This window comes from Protopterus annectens, chromosome 17.part0, assembly GCF_019279795.1.
Source record: "Protopterus annectens isolate FY-2018-M chromosome 17.part0, PAN1.0, whole genome shotgun sequence".
In the NCBI taxonomy this organism is placed as follows: domain Eukaryota; kingdom Metazoa; phylum Chordata; order Ceratodontiformes; family Protopteridae; genus Protopterus; species Protopterus annectens.
Window position 1 is genome coordinate 722317295 of NC_056751.1, and position 17200 is coordinate 722334494.

The 17200-nt window shown below is 40.4% G+C and overlaps 1 protein-coding gene across 1 annotated transcript in view; it reads left to right on the forward strand.

Moving 5' to 3' along the window:
- Positions 1-4181: 4181 nt before the first annotated feature.
- The window catches only part of LOC122791842 (T-lymphocyte surface antigen Ly-9-like), a 712953-nt gene continuing 699934 nt past the window's right edge, over positions 4182-17200 (forward strand). Inside the window, exon 1 of the mRNA XM_044059802.1 lies at positions 4182-4339. Within this exon, the coding sequence (XP_043915737.1) occupies positions 4225-4339 (115 nt within the window). The 5' untranslated portion in view covers positions 4182-4224. The remainder of the gene's footprint in view (positions 4340-17200) is intronic.

Below are 17200 nucleotides of genomic sequence, written 5' to 3' on the forward strand. Positions count from 1 at the left end.
AAGGCCTGCTGTCCATTTTCCACCTGATTGTGTGTCTTCTCATGCCATTCAGCATATGTTTAACGCCATCATGAAGGCACAGAGACACTCCAATAGGTACTCCACTGACATGCATAGGGTTATAGATGTAATACATGCATGAATGTCACCACCATGTTGCTGATTCAGTGGATCGGATGAATGACATGTTGGAATGGGCAGTTTCTATGCCGGAACATCTGGAAGGGGGACGGCATCCACATGCGCATAGGTCAGCCCCATTATCTGATGTTAGTTGACATGGTCATGTCCAATCACACCCTTATAGTGACACTACTTCCACTGCTCCATCAGTGGTTGAGGTTTCCACACCCAGACATGGCAGCCTATAGGGTTGTGGTCCTGAGTGTATTCCTGAGGAGAGCTCATCCAGCAGACATCAGTCACCTTTGGGTAACAGCAGTGCATCTGATTGTGGGTGTGGATGTGCCAGTGCAATTCCTGGCAGAGCCAGTTCTTGGGGTTGGGGACAATGACAATGAACTGCCACCTCTACCATGCATGGCTCACACTTGTCCAGCATACCAGGATGTAGAGCTAGCACAGAGCTTGGCTGTGTTCTTGCAGGCACTCGCAAAACAATTTCACCTGCAGGGCCTGATTTATGCTTCATCCAAATGCTTCCATGTTTCTTGTACTTACTCACATACACTCACTACCTTTTGTATCAGCCTAGGTCTCCTGCCACCTCTCCTAATACCCTTTGCAAATAATGATAACTGTGCCATATCCTTGTTTTCTATATTTTGGATTCAGGGATACACAAGTCTTTTGTCTGGTGCTCAGGGTGCATAGCTGACTTACTGCCTAGTATATATGTGTTTGTGATGCTGTTTTGCTGATTTTACTGCTTTCTTACAGGTGTTTGAAAATGTCTACATGGCTCACAAACTGTTGCAGCAGCAAAGATGGCCCAGGCCATAAATAAAAGTGGGACAAAATGCTGAACAATAGGGGGACTATTCAAGTATTTTGGTCTTACAAATTTAGACAGTTGTTAGAATCACATTTTTTGCATGACTACTTTTAAATTTGTTCTGAGATATATGAAGTCTGAAACTGAAATGTGTGTCATTAATATCTAATTTTTCTCTTTCATGATATGCCAGGTCAAACGTATGAGGCCAAAATGAGGACATTCATTGACATCAGTACTTTTGAGAGGTATGACTGTGTGCATATTTGATACCTGAGGCCTCTTACTTGATAAAGGACATGGATTCACATAAGTCTCTTCTATCACATGTTCAAGTCATTGCTTTACAGATAACCCAACCTTTACTTACATTACCAAGAATCAACATGCAAGGATATAGTATCCATTTGTTTTATTTCACAATTGTGGTTTCACAATCCAGGGTCAACACTTAGCTTGTTAAATCCAGCAGTTACTACTGTTTTAGTTCAGGGCTAACTCTGTCTGATGTTACCAGTACACAGCCATTACATGGATAGGTAAAGGTTGTGAGCATTGCCTGCCATCAATGTTACTATATGTATGTGCATAAGATGAAGGTTTTAGACACTTAGGTGGTACGTGAGTGTGCTATGTGTTGCCTCTTAGCCAGTGCAAGGACATATTGAACATGCCTATGTCTGCCTACACACACCTCTGACTCCTCATCTGCTTGTAGCTGTGGTGACCTTGCCATTGGTGATGGGTTGCGTACCCCCTCCCCTTGTTTATCCTACTGTTTTCTCAGGATGATGTTGTGAAGCATGGCAAGGATGGTAAAGATTTTGGTACATGTACATGGGTTGTACTGCAGGGTTCCCCCAGATGTATCTAGGCAGTGGAACCATGACTTCAGCAGCCCACACATATGCTCTGTGATATTTCTTTTTTGAGTGTGTACCTCATTATGGTATTCCTTGGTGGGTGGGTGTGCATTTCTGATGGATGTCATCAGTCACTGGTCCAGTGCATAACCTGCACCCCCCCAGTAAATGACCCTGTGGAATATCACCCCTGGTGGACATCTGATGCAACTGGAACATGTGGCAGATATGTGAGTCATGGTAACTGTCTGAGTTGCCAGCACACACATTCAAGATGATTCCCTTAGCATTACACATGACCTGGCATTTGGTGGTGTGGAAGTATTCCTGTTTATGTACAACCTACCCTCTTCCCTAAATGGTGCTTGATTTCTATATGTGTACAGTCTATTGCACCCAGTACTTCAGGGGAGTGTGCTATATGGTAGAACTCTTGCATATTTGTGGCCCTGCCCTCAGGAGTTTGGGGAAAATATATGTGGTCACTGGCATGTTGTAGCATAACATTCAGGAATTGATTCAGGATCCTGGATGTAGATGCATGTGAAACCCTTCTGAAGGTTCCTGTAGCTAGAATTCTATGTGCTACACATACCTTTGTCTCCACTGGTATTGGTTCCCCCTGATTTGCTCTGGATCTGAGTAGAGGACAACAGAGGTTGCAGAGTTCCTGTAATGTGTCTATCTATCCCGTAGTGGTCTACAGTTTCTATATCATGCAAACTGTGATAAGTAAACCAGGCTCTGAAAACTCTTCTCCTTCTTGGCCTTGGTCTATTAGCAGCAGCAGCAGCATAGACTACAGCCTCTTCCACATACACATGGATTAAAGCAGCAGCAGCCCCTAACATTCCTTCTGTGTACACTCCATTCCATGGCTGTATTCCAATAGGTTTTGGAATTTGCAGGGAAAACCAACACTAAGTCTACAAGGCTGCTTTACAGCATTTTGAATAGCTCCTCCAACTTGGAATGGGTGATTAGCGTACAATTCAGCTGCTTATGCTGTAATTAGTGTACCACAGTGTTTACCATGGTTGTGTGACTCTACACACTGTGTAGAGACACTTACTGAATACAACACAGTGTGCTATTGTATGTGCATCTTGAACAACACGCACATGGTGTTAGCAGACCATGCAGGTTTGATTGAATCCAGCCCTAAAACTAAACACAAAAAAATGCATCATTATCCTCTTTGACAAAGAAGTAGCCCCTGCTAATTATGATATAAATAGCACTCCTCTGAGCTCAAACCCAGTGGTGCAAGACTTGGGAACACAGGTTGATAGCAATTTAAACTTTGATTACCGTGTATCCATAGTGATAATGAAACCCTTCTACATTGCATATGTCAGAAATAAGAGCATCGCATTCAAGACCAAGGAGGTTATAACTCTGCTGTACTAGACACTTAGCCCATTAGCTGAGTACAATTTTACCTTCTGTATGTGCCTCACCAGACACCTGCAGCAGCTGGAGAGACCACAGAGGTTTCTAACCAAGGGAATCCAGGACCTCCAAAACCTGACCTACATGAAAAGATTGAAAGCCCTATCATTGTACTCTGCATCATACAGGCTGCTGAGAATTGACCTGTGCCTAGCTTACAAAGCAGTCTCTGACCCTGCCCTAATGCAAATGCTGCACATCTGCAAATCAAATGGGACAACAATCACTCTATCCTGGGATGTCAACCTAGCCTGTGATATTAACAAAACATGTTGGGAGAGACAGATGTAGCTCCCAGAGACTGGCGCTCCTGTGGAATAAGATCCAACATTATGTGAAGTAGAGCTCCTCAATGACCCTATTTAAACTCAGCCTTGACAATTGGATGGATGACCATAAATTCACCCTAGAAGTGGCACCTATGTCCCTCATGGACAGGGACAGTCAGTGCTGGTCATAGAATCGCTCTACTAACAACAACCCTCTAACTATAGTCAGTTAGGGTACACAGATTTTGTGCAAGGCTAGGCTTGTAAGGACCCTAGGGCCATTAGCCTAGTAACCTCCTATGAATATATGAACCTATGAACCTTAACCACTAGAGGGCAGTATCCATTTGCAGACAGAATACTGGATATAACCATTTAAAAAGTATCGAGAGTGCTTTATGACTTACAAAGTGTTTAGTACTAATATATAAATGCATTTAGCCTATGAGCCCATATTATAATTTATTTCAAAGCTATTAAATCAGTTTGTACAGCACTCTATATATTCATGAAGGCATACACAACCAATATAGTTGTAATGCGCTGTTAAAGACAGGATAAAAAATGAAAACCACAACGAGTGTAAAAACCAGAACAAAATGAGAAGTTTCTTTAGTTATACCAACAGCTTCACTAATTTGCTTACAGCAGCATTAAGGAAGTAGCATGCATTGCTGAATAGCAGATGGTCTCTTTTTTAAATTATATTTCAGTCAAGTTTCAGAAAACAAATGTAACAACAGCTATGGTGTATTTCTTCTCCTTAAGAGACGCTTTTTTTCTATTGTTCTTTACAGTAGGTAAGAACTGTTTTCACTGTTTATTGGTAATTTGTTGCAGTAAAAGAGTTATAACTGAGAAGAAGAAGATTATGATATACATCAGACAAGTGTGGAAGATTTGTTTCATTTTGCTAACGATCATAAATGTGGCTGAAATCGATTGTATTCTATCATAAATGCACCATATTTTGTAATTTGTTATGTAAAGCAGTCCCAGACCAATCGGTATTATTTACACTGAACTTCTTATGATGTTCATCTGTTGTGTAACTATAAGTAACACAATTAGATATGTTGGCAGCATGTACTCTTTGTAATATGGATATGGTAATATTTAAATTAATATTAAGTTAAAATGTCTAAACTAAGGCTTTTTATTTTATATTTACAGAACATTATATTAGGTATTAAGTATTACATATTCAGTAAAAGCACAAAGTTGAATGATAAATAATTCAAAGTTAGAACTGAAAGAAATGTTTTAGTGTCAGAACTGTATCGGAGTGCTCTGTGTGTTATGTGAGTGACAAAAAACTTGTGTCTTGGTTTATGAGGTGTATGGTTCTGGGGCAAATACATAGGTATTGTCTTTGATACAGGAGAGACACTGACCATATGATCATGACTACATATGTGTCATAAACATGTAAAACACTGAAGACTGATTATGCTTCATATTAAGGAAACAGCAATATTTTCATATGTATTGGCACTTGATTTTTGTGAAAGTTAGCAGATGTTCAGGACAGAAAGTGTGAAACCCTGACTTTACAAACATTTACAAACAAAATTTGCAGAAAAAGTTGTTATATTATATGAAAAATTGCATTTGAGATATATTCCTTTTGCTCATACATTATCCGTTTCATAAGAGAATGCTTTAGTTAAATGTACAAAGTGAAATTAAGTACATACATAGATATGAAACTAGAGTTTGTCATGGTAGAAAATTAATTATGTGTTAAGTAACACAGTGTTAGTAACAGGAGTACAGTGTCATCTTACACTTCTAAGCAGCACTGCAGGTTTACATCAGATGTATTACAGCAGAGAAAAGAAGTACCTTGTTATCAACTGTAAACCAGTGAAATGGTTTATCACCCCAGAGATGTCCTTTGAGAAAACAGTAGGCATGATGAAATAAGGGTACGCCATCTTCATTTGGAGTTATGAGTTCTCAGATAATATGTAAATGTAGTAAAAGGTAATCATAATATAATGAATGTTAAGACTGTATGATTACATCCCCCACCCTAAGGTGTAATGCCTGAATAAGTATCAAGTAATATTGAAGACAGTTCATAGCAAGTATCTGTACTGCATGCCTACATTAAAGTAATGGCTTCAACGCAGAAGCAAGTCATCCATATCAACAGTACAGATTCCATGTAATATTTTTAGAAGTTTCAAAGAAAGGTTCATCTGCACATGCAAAGACAAATAATAATGAAAACAAACTGTTAGAATTGTAGAATTATGATTCCTTGATGCCTCCCAACTTATAGGTTCATAGGTTCATGGGTTCATAGGAGGTTACTAGGCTAATGACCCTAGGGCCTTTACAAGCCTAGCCAAGTTATATTCATGTTTCCTCACTAACCTTAGTTAGATGGTCACTATTTGCACACCAAGTCTATGACCAGCACCGACTGCTCCTGTCCATAAGGGACATAGGTGCCACCCCCAGGATGAATTTATGGTCTCCCATCCAATTGTCTAGGTTATACTTGAATAGGGTCATTGAGGAGCTCTGCTTCACATGAACTGGGAGTTTATTCCAGAGGAGTGGCAACCTCTGGGATATATATCTGTCTCTCCAGTATGTTCTGTTAATCTCACAGGCTAGGTTGAGATCCCTGGAGTGAGTGACTCCTGTCCCATTTGATTTTTCAATATGCAGTATTTCCATTAGGGCAGGGTCAGAGACTGCTCTGTAAGCCAGTCACAAGTTGCCTTCCAGCAGCCTGTAGGATACAGAGTACTGTGATATGGCTTTCAGTCTTTCCATGTAGGTCATGTTTTGGAGGCCCCAAATTTTTTTTAGTGAGAAACCTCTGTGGTCTTTCCAGCTGCTGCAGGTTTCTTGTGAGGCACATACAAAAGGGAGTGTTGTACTCAATTACTGGTCTGATGAGGGTCGAGTACAGAGGAGTTATAACATCTTTAGTCTTGGATGCAATGCCTTTACTTATGATGTGCACAATGTAGAAGGCTTTCTTCACCACTGTGGACACATGGTGATCGAAGTTTAGATTGCTATCAACCTGTGTTCCCAAATCTCACACCACTGATTTGAGCTTAGGGGGTTGCTGTTGATATTGTAATTTTCAGGGACTTTCTCTTTGCCAAAGGGGATAATAATGCACTTTTTTATGTTTAGTTTTAGTCCATGGCTTTGTCATCAGTCATTTGTCTGTGTTATCATTCCAAACAGTAGAGGGCCTAGAACAGTTCCCTGTGGTATGTCATTGTCTACTGGTAGAGGTGGAATCCCCATTCTGCATTCTGTCGGTGAGCCAGTTGGCTATCCATCTAGAGATGTATGAGTTAATACCCAGCTGGGAGAGTTTCTCAATGATACCTGAGTGGGAGGGTTGTGTCAAAAGACTTGGCTAAATCAAGATAGGCAGTATGTGCTGTTTTGCCTTCATCCAGAGCTTTGGTGACATTCTCAAAGTAGTCCACCAGGTTCAATAAGCATGATCTACTCTTAACAAAGCCAAGCTGAGTAGGGTCAAGAGTTTGAATGTTGCCTATGTCCTGAGAAATTCCGTGATGATTCTTTCCATGGCATTGCAGATAAGGCTGGTTTTGCTTATGGGTCTATATTTCCCAGGGTTGGTTGATGGACTCCCTTTGTGCAAGGGCATTACTGTTGCTGTTCTCCATTCTGCTGGAACAAAGCCAGTGCTCAGGCTGAGGTTAAAAATAATGCCAAGTAGTTCTGTTAGGTCTTGTTTAGATTGCTTAGTAAGCAGCCTGGGATGTTATCTGGTCCCAGAGAGGCAGTATTTTTGGCCTTGGAGAGCATGGATATGACCTGCTCTTTGGAGATACTAGACAGAAGACTGGTGTAAGGTATGCTTTGGGGTATGGCTGGTGGGGACGGGGGGACGGGGGGGTGAAGTTTGTGCCAAGTCTGTCAGCTAACAGATTGGTTCCTCAGGTTCAGTATGAGATGTGCAATTTACTATAACTTTGGCACATAGCTGGGTATTCATTTTTAGTTTTTGGACATAGCCAAAGAATGCCTTATGATTATCCTTAGCTAGGGATGCTAACTTAGCTTCATAGCAAGCTTAAGAGGACATTACAAGATATCTGATTTGTTTGTTGGGTATTCTTCTTCTGCCGAAAAAGTCACCTCTTGTTCTTAGACATCAGTTTCTTCCTTTTGTTATATAACCTATTTATACTTGAGGTCCACCAGGATGGTCTGTTTTTTCAGGAGAACCTGGTTCTGATCCAGTCAGGTACAGCAAAGTCTATACAGTTGTTTAGGTGGTTATATAGGGCATTTGTGTACTCCTCTGCATAGGAGTAATTGTTGGCTGTGTTAGCAAGGGTTTGAAACTTTTTATACCATCGCCTAGTAGGCTGTAGGTTGCTTTGGAGAAAACGCTCTTTTTTTTGCTCCTGTGGAGGTGTCATGTCTGATTGTTACTTTGAACAAGACAGATTTATGGTCTGACCTTACCAGGGAGGGCAACATGCAGGGGCTAATGCAGTGCCCCCCACATGTTGGTGAGTACTACGTCTAGGACATTTGAACCACTTGTGGGGGTGCAGACTAGCTGTTCCAGGGCATTTATATTGACAAAGTCCATTAATCTCAGGGTGAGCATGTTTGTGCTCATGTATGTCACTCATTCAATGGAAGGATAGTTGAAATCTTCTATGACCAAAGTGTTTGGCTGCATTGTGAGTGACTCTAGTAAGTCCAGGTAGGCTTCTTTTGGTTTATGATGGGAGACCTATAGCAAGTAAGGTTGTAGTCGGGTGTCTTACCTATAGTTAGTTGGACCTGGAGTAGCTCAAGACAGTCATATTGTTTAACCAGTCTCAAGGTGTATTTGGCTTTAATAAAGATGTATACACCTCCACCTTTAGTTATTTCACATTCATTTTGGGGTCTGAACGTGTGAAAGGCATTGTAGCCTTGGATGGTTGGGCTGCTCTCTGTGGTCTTGAACCATGTCTTAGTGACTGCACAGATGTCAGCATTTTTCAAGGTAAGGACTGCTTCCAGGGAATGCAGTTTCCTGTTTAGGTTCATAGCATTAAGCAGCATAGCCTTGAAATTGTCTCAAGTGGATTTTTTTATGTAAGAAATGTTGTTCCGACATAGCCTAAAAAAGGCACTATGGGGGAGGCAAGCACCTTTGCCAGTATCCAAAAGCTTACAGGAGACAGGTGATGACCAACTCTGGCAAAGCATCATGGTCTGTCGACCATGTCTTCCCAGGCTGATAGATACTGGATCCCACTGGACTGACAACAAAAGCTAAGCCAATTGTTGAAGTCAATCATTTTTTGTTAATACTGTGGCATCATCCTGAGTAAAGGTAGAATGCTGCTTAGCGCTAGGGGCATACCTGCCTGGGACACATAATCTGAGAGTTCAGGCAATTCTCTTCTTATAGTTAAGAGAGATATGTCTCAAGTAATCAAACCCAACATGTACTATGGCAAAGTCATAACAGCAATTGTTGTTGAGTGACTTGAGGGTATGCATGATTTGACAGACCATGGCACCTGACAGGCAACTGTCTATGACCTTCTCCTTGTCCAGCCTGTTGAGGGGGATATCAGTGTGTCTGAATATGGAGTCACTTATGACCAGGACATTTGGTTTTGAGGTGTTTTGCTTTACGTGCTTATTTGCTGAGACACTGGAGAGTGTGTGTGTGTGTGTGTGTGTGTGTGTGTGTGTGTGTGTGTGTGTGTGTGTGTGTGTGTGTGTGTGTGTGTGTGTGTGTGTGTGTGTGTGTGTGTGTGTGTGTGTGTGTGTGTGTGTGTGTGTGTGTGCGTGTGTGTGTGTGTGTTGTTATGTGTAGTGGATTCTACTTGCTTTGCAGTGTGTGCAAGTGGTTTACTGAAAATGTCTCACTCTGAAGGTGAATGGGTTCTGGCTTCATACATTCTATTTTCAACCCATTTTTACTCAACTTTGGAGCCAAATGAAGGCAAAATATTCTAAGTTGCTAACTACCATGCTCCCACTAGACCACAACATCATGTTCTCTGGACTTATATATCCCTCAGATGGGTTGCTAAGGGTGTCTGAAGCTCTTTCCATTCACCATAAAATGGAAAAACAGCTGTTTTTCAGACTATAGCAGAATGCTATAATTTATTTTGCATATGTGGTTGAACTTGGAGATGTATAGAGGTGGTGGTGGGGGGTCTTATTGGTTCATCTCAAGTGGGACCTTTATGCATCCTTTCATGATATGTCTGAGATATCATAGCTTAGACTCAGGATATTAGTACATCTAGACCTCCTTCCTCTCACTCTCCTGCTTGTAGGGTTCAGGGGTTTAGAGGTCAGTTTGTTATTATGTCTTAGATGGACACAGCTGAATAACTTAGACCACTCATCTAACTAGCATAGTAATGTAATATCTGTTTACAGATTTCTGAAACTGTCTCCTTCCTACTTAAGTTTTGTATTGGTTTATGTTTTTTTACTTTAATTCATATTGTTTCCACTTGATGGTTATTATTTTAATATGGTAATGTTGCATATATGTGGGATAATAAGAGTTAACATTACATCTGAACACCATGGTTTTGGATGACTTCAACCGCTCATCCATTGACTGGGGAAATTACTCATGTAAAAACTCACTTGACCAAAGGTTCCTCGACTTCATTAACTCCAGTGCCCTGGACCAGCTAGTTGACACTCCCACAAGGGGTGCCAACATCCTGGATCAGGTGCTTACCAGTATGGGAGACCACTGTAGCCCCCCCTCCTTGTGAGGTCTTCCCTGATGAGATCTGACCATAAATAAGTCTCATTCAAAGTCACTGTCACACCTGACCCACCCCTAGCAGCAACTAAACTAAAAAACTTCTCAAAAGCAAATTATAACCTTTTACGGGATGATACTGGAAACTAAATTAAGTTCTACACAAATGCTTTATACAAACACCTGAACAACTGCATTGACTCGGCCGTACCTGACAGGGCCAAAACAAGCTCCTGAAAGAAGAGCAAAACTGTCTGGTGGACAACTGCCATTACAGGCTTTGCAATAAGAGGAAAAAATTGCTGTCTAAGTGTAAGAGGGAGCGAGCCCTAAGTTGAAACACTCCCTGCTCAGCTTAAACAGGCAAATAAGACTTCTTGTGAAATCCTCCAAAGCTAACTAAGAATCCAAATTAACTTTCTCAACTAAGAACAACCATAAGGCATTCTTTAGTTACATCTCTAACTTAAATGGAAAGGCCCAGATTTGTTCCAAATTGGTGGTTAATGATACCATATATACCGAGCCTGTGGACATTGCTAACCTGTTAGCTGACAGGTTCTGTGAAAACTTCACTCCCCTGTCCCTGCCACACTTATGCCAAGACATCCCTGCCACCTGTCCTCTACCTTTTGTCTCTAATGAGCAAGTTGTGAACGCCCTCTCTAAGGTCAAAAACACAGCATCCATGGGACCTGATAACTTCCCAGGTTGCTTCCTACATGGGCTCAAACAAGAATTAGCAATGCCATTGGGTACTCTTTTCAATCATAGTCTAAGCACTGGCTTCATCACAGCTGAATGGAAAAAGGCCACCATTATCCCCTTGCACAAAGGTGGTGCTTCCACTGGTCCCAGGAACTATAGACCTATTAGCCTGACTAGCCTTATCTGCAAGGCCATGGAGAGAATCATCATGGACCTTATCAACAAAGATATTGGTAACCTCCAAACACTTAACCCTACTCAATTTGGATTTGTCAAAGGGAGATCATGCCTGTTAAACCTGGTGGACTTCTTTGAGACAATCACCAAAGCCCTTGATGGGGGGAAATCTGTGCACACAGCCTACCTAGACTTAGCCAAGGCCTTTGACACTATCGTCAATGCAAGCATAATTGACAAACTCACCCAGCTAGGTATCAACCCGTATATCATTAGATGGGTCACTAACTGGCCATTGATAGAGCCCATATAGTCAAAATAGGGAAATCCACCTCATACAGCAGACCACTAGGTGTTCCACAAGGATCAGTCCTGGGACCCCCTACTGTTTGGATTATATTTCTCAGAAGTGCAAGCTAAAATGAAAGGTCTGTGGCTGGCAAAGCTTGCTGATGACTGCAAGATGGGAGCAGTCATAGAATCTCCAAACGATGTCAACATTCTGCAAAAGAATCTTACACAAACAAATGACTGGTGCCAAAGTCATAGCGTAAAATTAAATGCAGAAAAATGTATTATCATTCTTTTTGGTAAGAATGATATTCCTGCTAACTACCACATCAATAACCACACCCTAAGTATGTACTCAGTGGTGAGAGACCTTTGATCACCATGTCTCCATTATGGTGAGAAGGGCATTCTACATTGCTCATCTCATAAGTAAGGGCATTGCCTCAGGAAAAAAAGAAGTTTATAACCTCCCTGTACTCTTCCCTCATCAGGCCAATAATTGAGTACAACGCCCCTTTTGGTATGCACATTTCCAAGCAACTGCAGCAATTGGAGACACCATAAAGGTTCCTCACAAGGAAAATTCAAGGTCTTCAGCATCTGTCTTATAAGTATCATCTGAAATCACTGTCACTTTATTGTTTTTCATACAGATTACTCAGAGATGATCTCTGCTTTGCATATAAGGCAATCTTTGACCCTGCTTTATTGGCAATGCTGCATATCTGTAAGTCAAATGGTATACGGGTTACTCGCTCTAATGGCCTTCACCTGGTATTTGACATTAATAGAACCTGCTGGAGGGACAGATTTGTCTCCCAGAGATTACCACACCTTTGGAACAGACTCCCGCTTCATGTCAAGCAAAGCACCTCATTGGCCCTCTTAAAATGTAATCTGGACGATTGGATGGGAGGCCATAACTTCACCCCAGAGGTTTCACCTACATCCCTCTTTCACAGGGGTGATAGGCGCTGATTGCAGAAATAAGGGTAAAACTTGGCAAGGCTTGTTAGGGCCCTAGGGTCATTAGCCTAGTAACCTCCTATGATCCTATGATCTACACAGGAATTCAGTGTTAGAATGTGAACAATGAACGTAGTAAAATCATTATACATGGTCCTTCGCCAAAGCTGTTATGTTAATGTAAAATTATGTAAATGTTACTATTTTGTTTTCTCATTCTCTGAATTATATGAACACAAATTATATGCACTTGTTACCATTTTTGTTAAAAAATTATAAACCACAGCAATATAAAAAAGATTTTTTTTTTCTTTTTTTTTTTGGTGAAGGTTAGAACAAAGACTAGATAAGATTGTGCATTAAAAGATGAAAGAGAGAAGGGGGTTAGAAATTTATGAACATGAAAATGGTGGGAGTGATAGGGAATGTAAATTTGTGGTAGGCAATGGCTGACATAGGAAAAGGTGTACATTGGAAGAGGGAAATAAAAATGGGAATAAAAGTGGGAGAGCGAGTATGGAGAATGGAGGAAGTTATGGGATAGGGAGTAACAGCAAAAAGTCGATTGGAAAATGAGTTAATTAGTTACATGAAAGATGAAGAAAATTATGGTAGTGGGAAGAGTTGGGGTGACAGAGCTTTGCAGTTGGAAATATTACAGATGAGGCCAGAAAAGTAATAAGGACACAGTGGCAGATACATGTGTCAAATAACAATATGTAAGATGTGACCTTTTCAAGAATATGGTGGAGGAGAGATATCTAAAGAATCCATTAATGCTGTAGGATAGAAACATGGGCTAGAGAAAATTATATGTTAATAAAAAAGGTGCAATGTTGTTGGTCGGTGACGATAGAAGGAAAGATCCAATCTACTGCAGGCTGGTGTCCATGTTTAATGTAGATTTTAACATGTTAGTGAGAATTCATACTCTGATGTTAGATAAAATCATGTTAAAGGTGATACAAAAGGCTAAAGAAGGCTTTGTGTTAAAAGAATACTGATGATTAGGGGTCATTTTTTATCTCACCAGAGGAGTTGGATAAGGGAATTCTATAGGGAACAAGTAATGGGCATGTTATTACACGGAGGTAAGTTAAAGGATGTTAGATTGGAGAAGGGAATGACGGAAGGATACTTCTGTATCACCGTGGCTACATCCTGATGGGAAGGGTAGGGAGAACGGTGGGGGAGGAAAACAATGGGGGAACAGCTGGATCTATTTCAGCCTTTTTACTGGTAATCCAGTAACTGTGTGGAGAATTTCGACAGGGTCATCAAACTATTCTTACGAGACAGTGATACATTTGGAAAGGATTCAAGATTCTGCATAGATGCAAGAAATATTTACAGATAATAGTGAATATGGTGGTGGGACAGGACAATATGGACTTTGGAAGAATGATGGCGTTAAATGTTTGGGGATATATGCACGTGCGGTATTTGACAAAACCATATAAAACATATATAAGACATTTTACGAAGCTCTTAAAGATTTTGTATAGAATAAATAAAGGAAGATAATCATTGCAAATAAGATGAGACTGTGCTGGATACTGTAACTCAGGCATTTGCTAGCTTCAGGAACCTTGAGCTAGGAGGAGGAGCTACAGAATATTTGTCAGATTCATGTGGAGGGAAGGGTTAATAGGAAAAGGAATGAAAAATGAGAAGGTAGGATGAGAAGGGGGATGAACTTCTATAAAAGGAAATGACTCCAGTTCCTTACAAAAAGCAGTAGAGTCGTAAAGGTAAAGAGAAGAGAAGAATGGTGGAGAAAGATGAGGAAAGGAAACAAAAAGGAATGTGATGATTAGAAAAGTGGGAAGATTCTTTCTGATATCTGCAATTTAGGAAGAGGCGTAAAAGCAAACGGAAGCAAATATGATTCAAGAAAGGTCAAAAAGACAGGGAAACCTGGGCACACATTATTGAAGGGGTAGATTTTAGAAGACCTGGGTATCTACAAAAGTAATATGTTTTGAGAAGAAAAACTGATATAGGTGTCATATGACAGTTACAGGTACCTTTGCTTGATGGGCAGCATTATGGCATGGTGAATGGGCATGTAGCACACATGAAAAAAAATGTACCAATAAAGTATAAAATACATATTAACAATTCAAACATAATTCATTGTTGAAATAAAAGACAATTTCTCTTAAAAAAAAGAAACACAGTAAGTAGCACAGTTGGATAACATATTTTAGAACTACTGGCAATAGGCACAACAGAGAAAAATATCTAATATGCTATGTTCAACGGTGTAATAAATCAAGTAGGTAGCATACAATAACAGAAGTGCGGAATACAATGCATGGAGACACATGCTTCAGTGTAAACAGAAACATTTTATAATACAAATTCAAGAACAGAAAGTTATATTTTTTTTGTACTGTGTGCATTTTTTGGATACAGATAACATGGCAAATTATAACATACTTACAAGCAAATACAACACTTTTCACCAGAATTCAAGACAAAAAATTAACATCTTTCCACTGAATGCACTGGTGAACACTAACATGTAGTTTTAATGAACGTTAAAAGCTCTTTGAAGTTGAAGCCACAGCAGTCGGTTAACAGCTCCTGAATTGCAATAATAGCTTTAACACTTGAGGAGGAGCACAGGGGATGGTTTGTTACTTGAAGGAGTACAGATTGATAGCCGTAGGAAAAAATATGCTGTTCAGCTACTTTATTTTGTTGGGGATTTACAACTACTGTTAAAAGATAAGATCAGCTCTGAGAAAAACATTATGGTAATTAAGAAAAAAGTCAAATTCCAGAAGCTGTGCAAGATGCCTGTGATTCACTTCTGTTATTCTTTATGCTACATAGGTGAAAAAAATAATTTCCTTATGCTTAGCATGACTGATTTAATGGGGCTTAATATAGAACCTGCAAGATCATGTTAATATGGCAGAGTCAATTAAATAAAATAACCAGTTTGTGATTTTGATACATTACAATAACTCACTGCGGTGGTGGTGCTGTGGTAGCGTTGTCGCCTCACAGCAAGACGTTCTCCCGTTCTGTTCTCAGCTAGAGCGTCTTCTGTGTGGAGGCATGCGTGAATGGGCGTGCCTTCATTGAAGGTTGTGCATCAGGGCTAGCAACTCGGCATGTAAAAATCCACTGCTAATCATTAGCGGACCGGAGTTCCACTGTGGCGACCCCTTACCGGGATAAGTCGAAAGACACAACAACAATAACTCAGAAAAAAATGTAATGAAAAACTGATACACAGTGAGAACCATAATCAACCACGTGGTATTACAATTTTCCAGGTCCTCAAAAAATTACTGAAAAGAACTTATTAGTCTTCAGCTTTTGGTCTGCAGTAATAAAGCCGGCAAAAATAATTTAGACTTCACACAAAAGGGAAATGACTAATTACTATACCCACTCCAGGGCTTGACTACTACTTTTTGAGGTGGATTTTAAATACTACAGTTATCATCATCATCGTCATCATCATCATCAATATTATCAATCTCTTTTTTCCCATTTTCTACATGAGGCTGAGGTGTTGTGTCACCTGTTGCTATCTCTCTCTGTTCAATGCCACTCTTTTGCCTTCTTAGACACTCATGCCTGACTGTTGCAGGTCTTCTCTCACACACTCCATCCACCTCTTTGCTGGACAGTCTTGTTTCTTCTTGCTTCTTCCTGTCTGTCTCAAATCTTCTTCACTGGATTGTCTTCTACTTTTCTGCACGTGCCTGAACCACTATAATCTGCTCTCTTTAACCTTTTCTGCAATTGGAGCTACTTTGGCTTCTTCTCTGATGTCCTCATTTCTTTGTTTATCCCACAATATGCATCCTACCACCCATCTCAAGCATTTCATCTCCATCATCTCTAGCATCCTCAACTGCTCTGCCATTACTGTGCAGGTTTTTATAGTATATAGTAATGCTGGTCTCACCACTGTTTTGTACACCTTACTTTTCAGCTTCTTTGGCATTCTTCTGTCATATACTACACCTGACAGTCTGTGTCAGTTGGCTGCAGCCCCTCTGATTCTAGCTTTGACCTCTTCATACAGACTTTCCTTCTCTTCAGCCACCCCTCCCAGATACTTAAAGCTCTTAACCTGTTCCACTATTTTCCCTTCTATCTCAGTTCTCAACTTTTTCTGAACACCACCATTTGCTGCCATTACAACTGTCATATCAGTACTCAGTTTCATCTCATGTGCCTTCACTTGTGCAGTCCATTCCTCTATCCTTTGTTGAAAGTCTTGCTCAGAGTCTGCCTGTAATGCCACATTGTTTGCATACAGCAACTTTGTTAATCTGTCCTGTCCGACCTGTTTGCTAATGTAGTCCATCACCAGCATGAGCAGCAGTGGGTTCAGATCTGAACCCTAGTGCAGATCCACTCCACTCAGAATCACACTGTAAGACCAAAACTGTTTGTGCTTGAGTCATTGGGTACTTACACAAAGTTTGCACTAATTCTACCAATATTCCTGAGACTTTGAAAAAAACTGCAGGACTGTCCAAAACTGCTTTTTTGGGAACTTTGTCAAATGCTTTCTCCAAGTCTAGGAATGCCAATGTGGGCTCTTTCCTCTAGCTTCTTCTCAACTATCTGTCTCAATGCAAACATTGAGTCAATTGTGCTGCATCCTGATCTGAATCCAAACAGGTTATCTCCCATCTTACTTTCTACTATTCTGCAATTCATTTATCAATCACCCTCTCCAGAACTTTCACACAATAATACAGGAGTTTTATACCTCTGTACTGCCAAC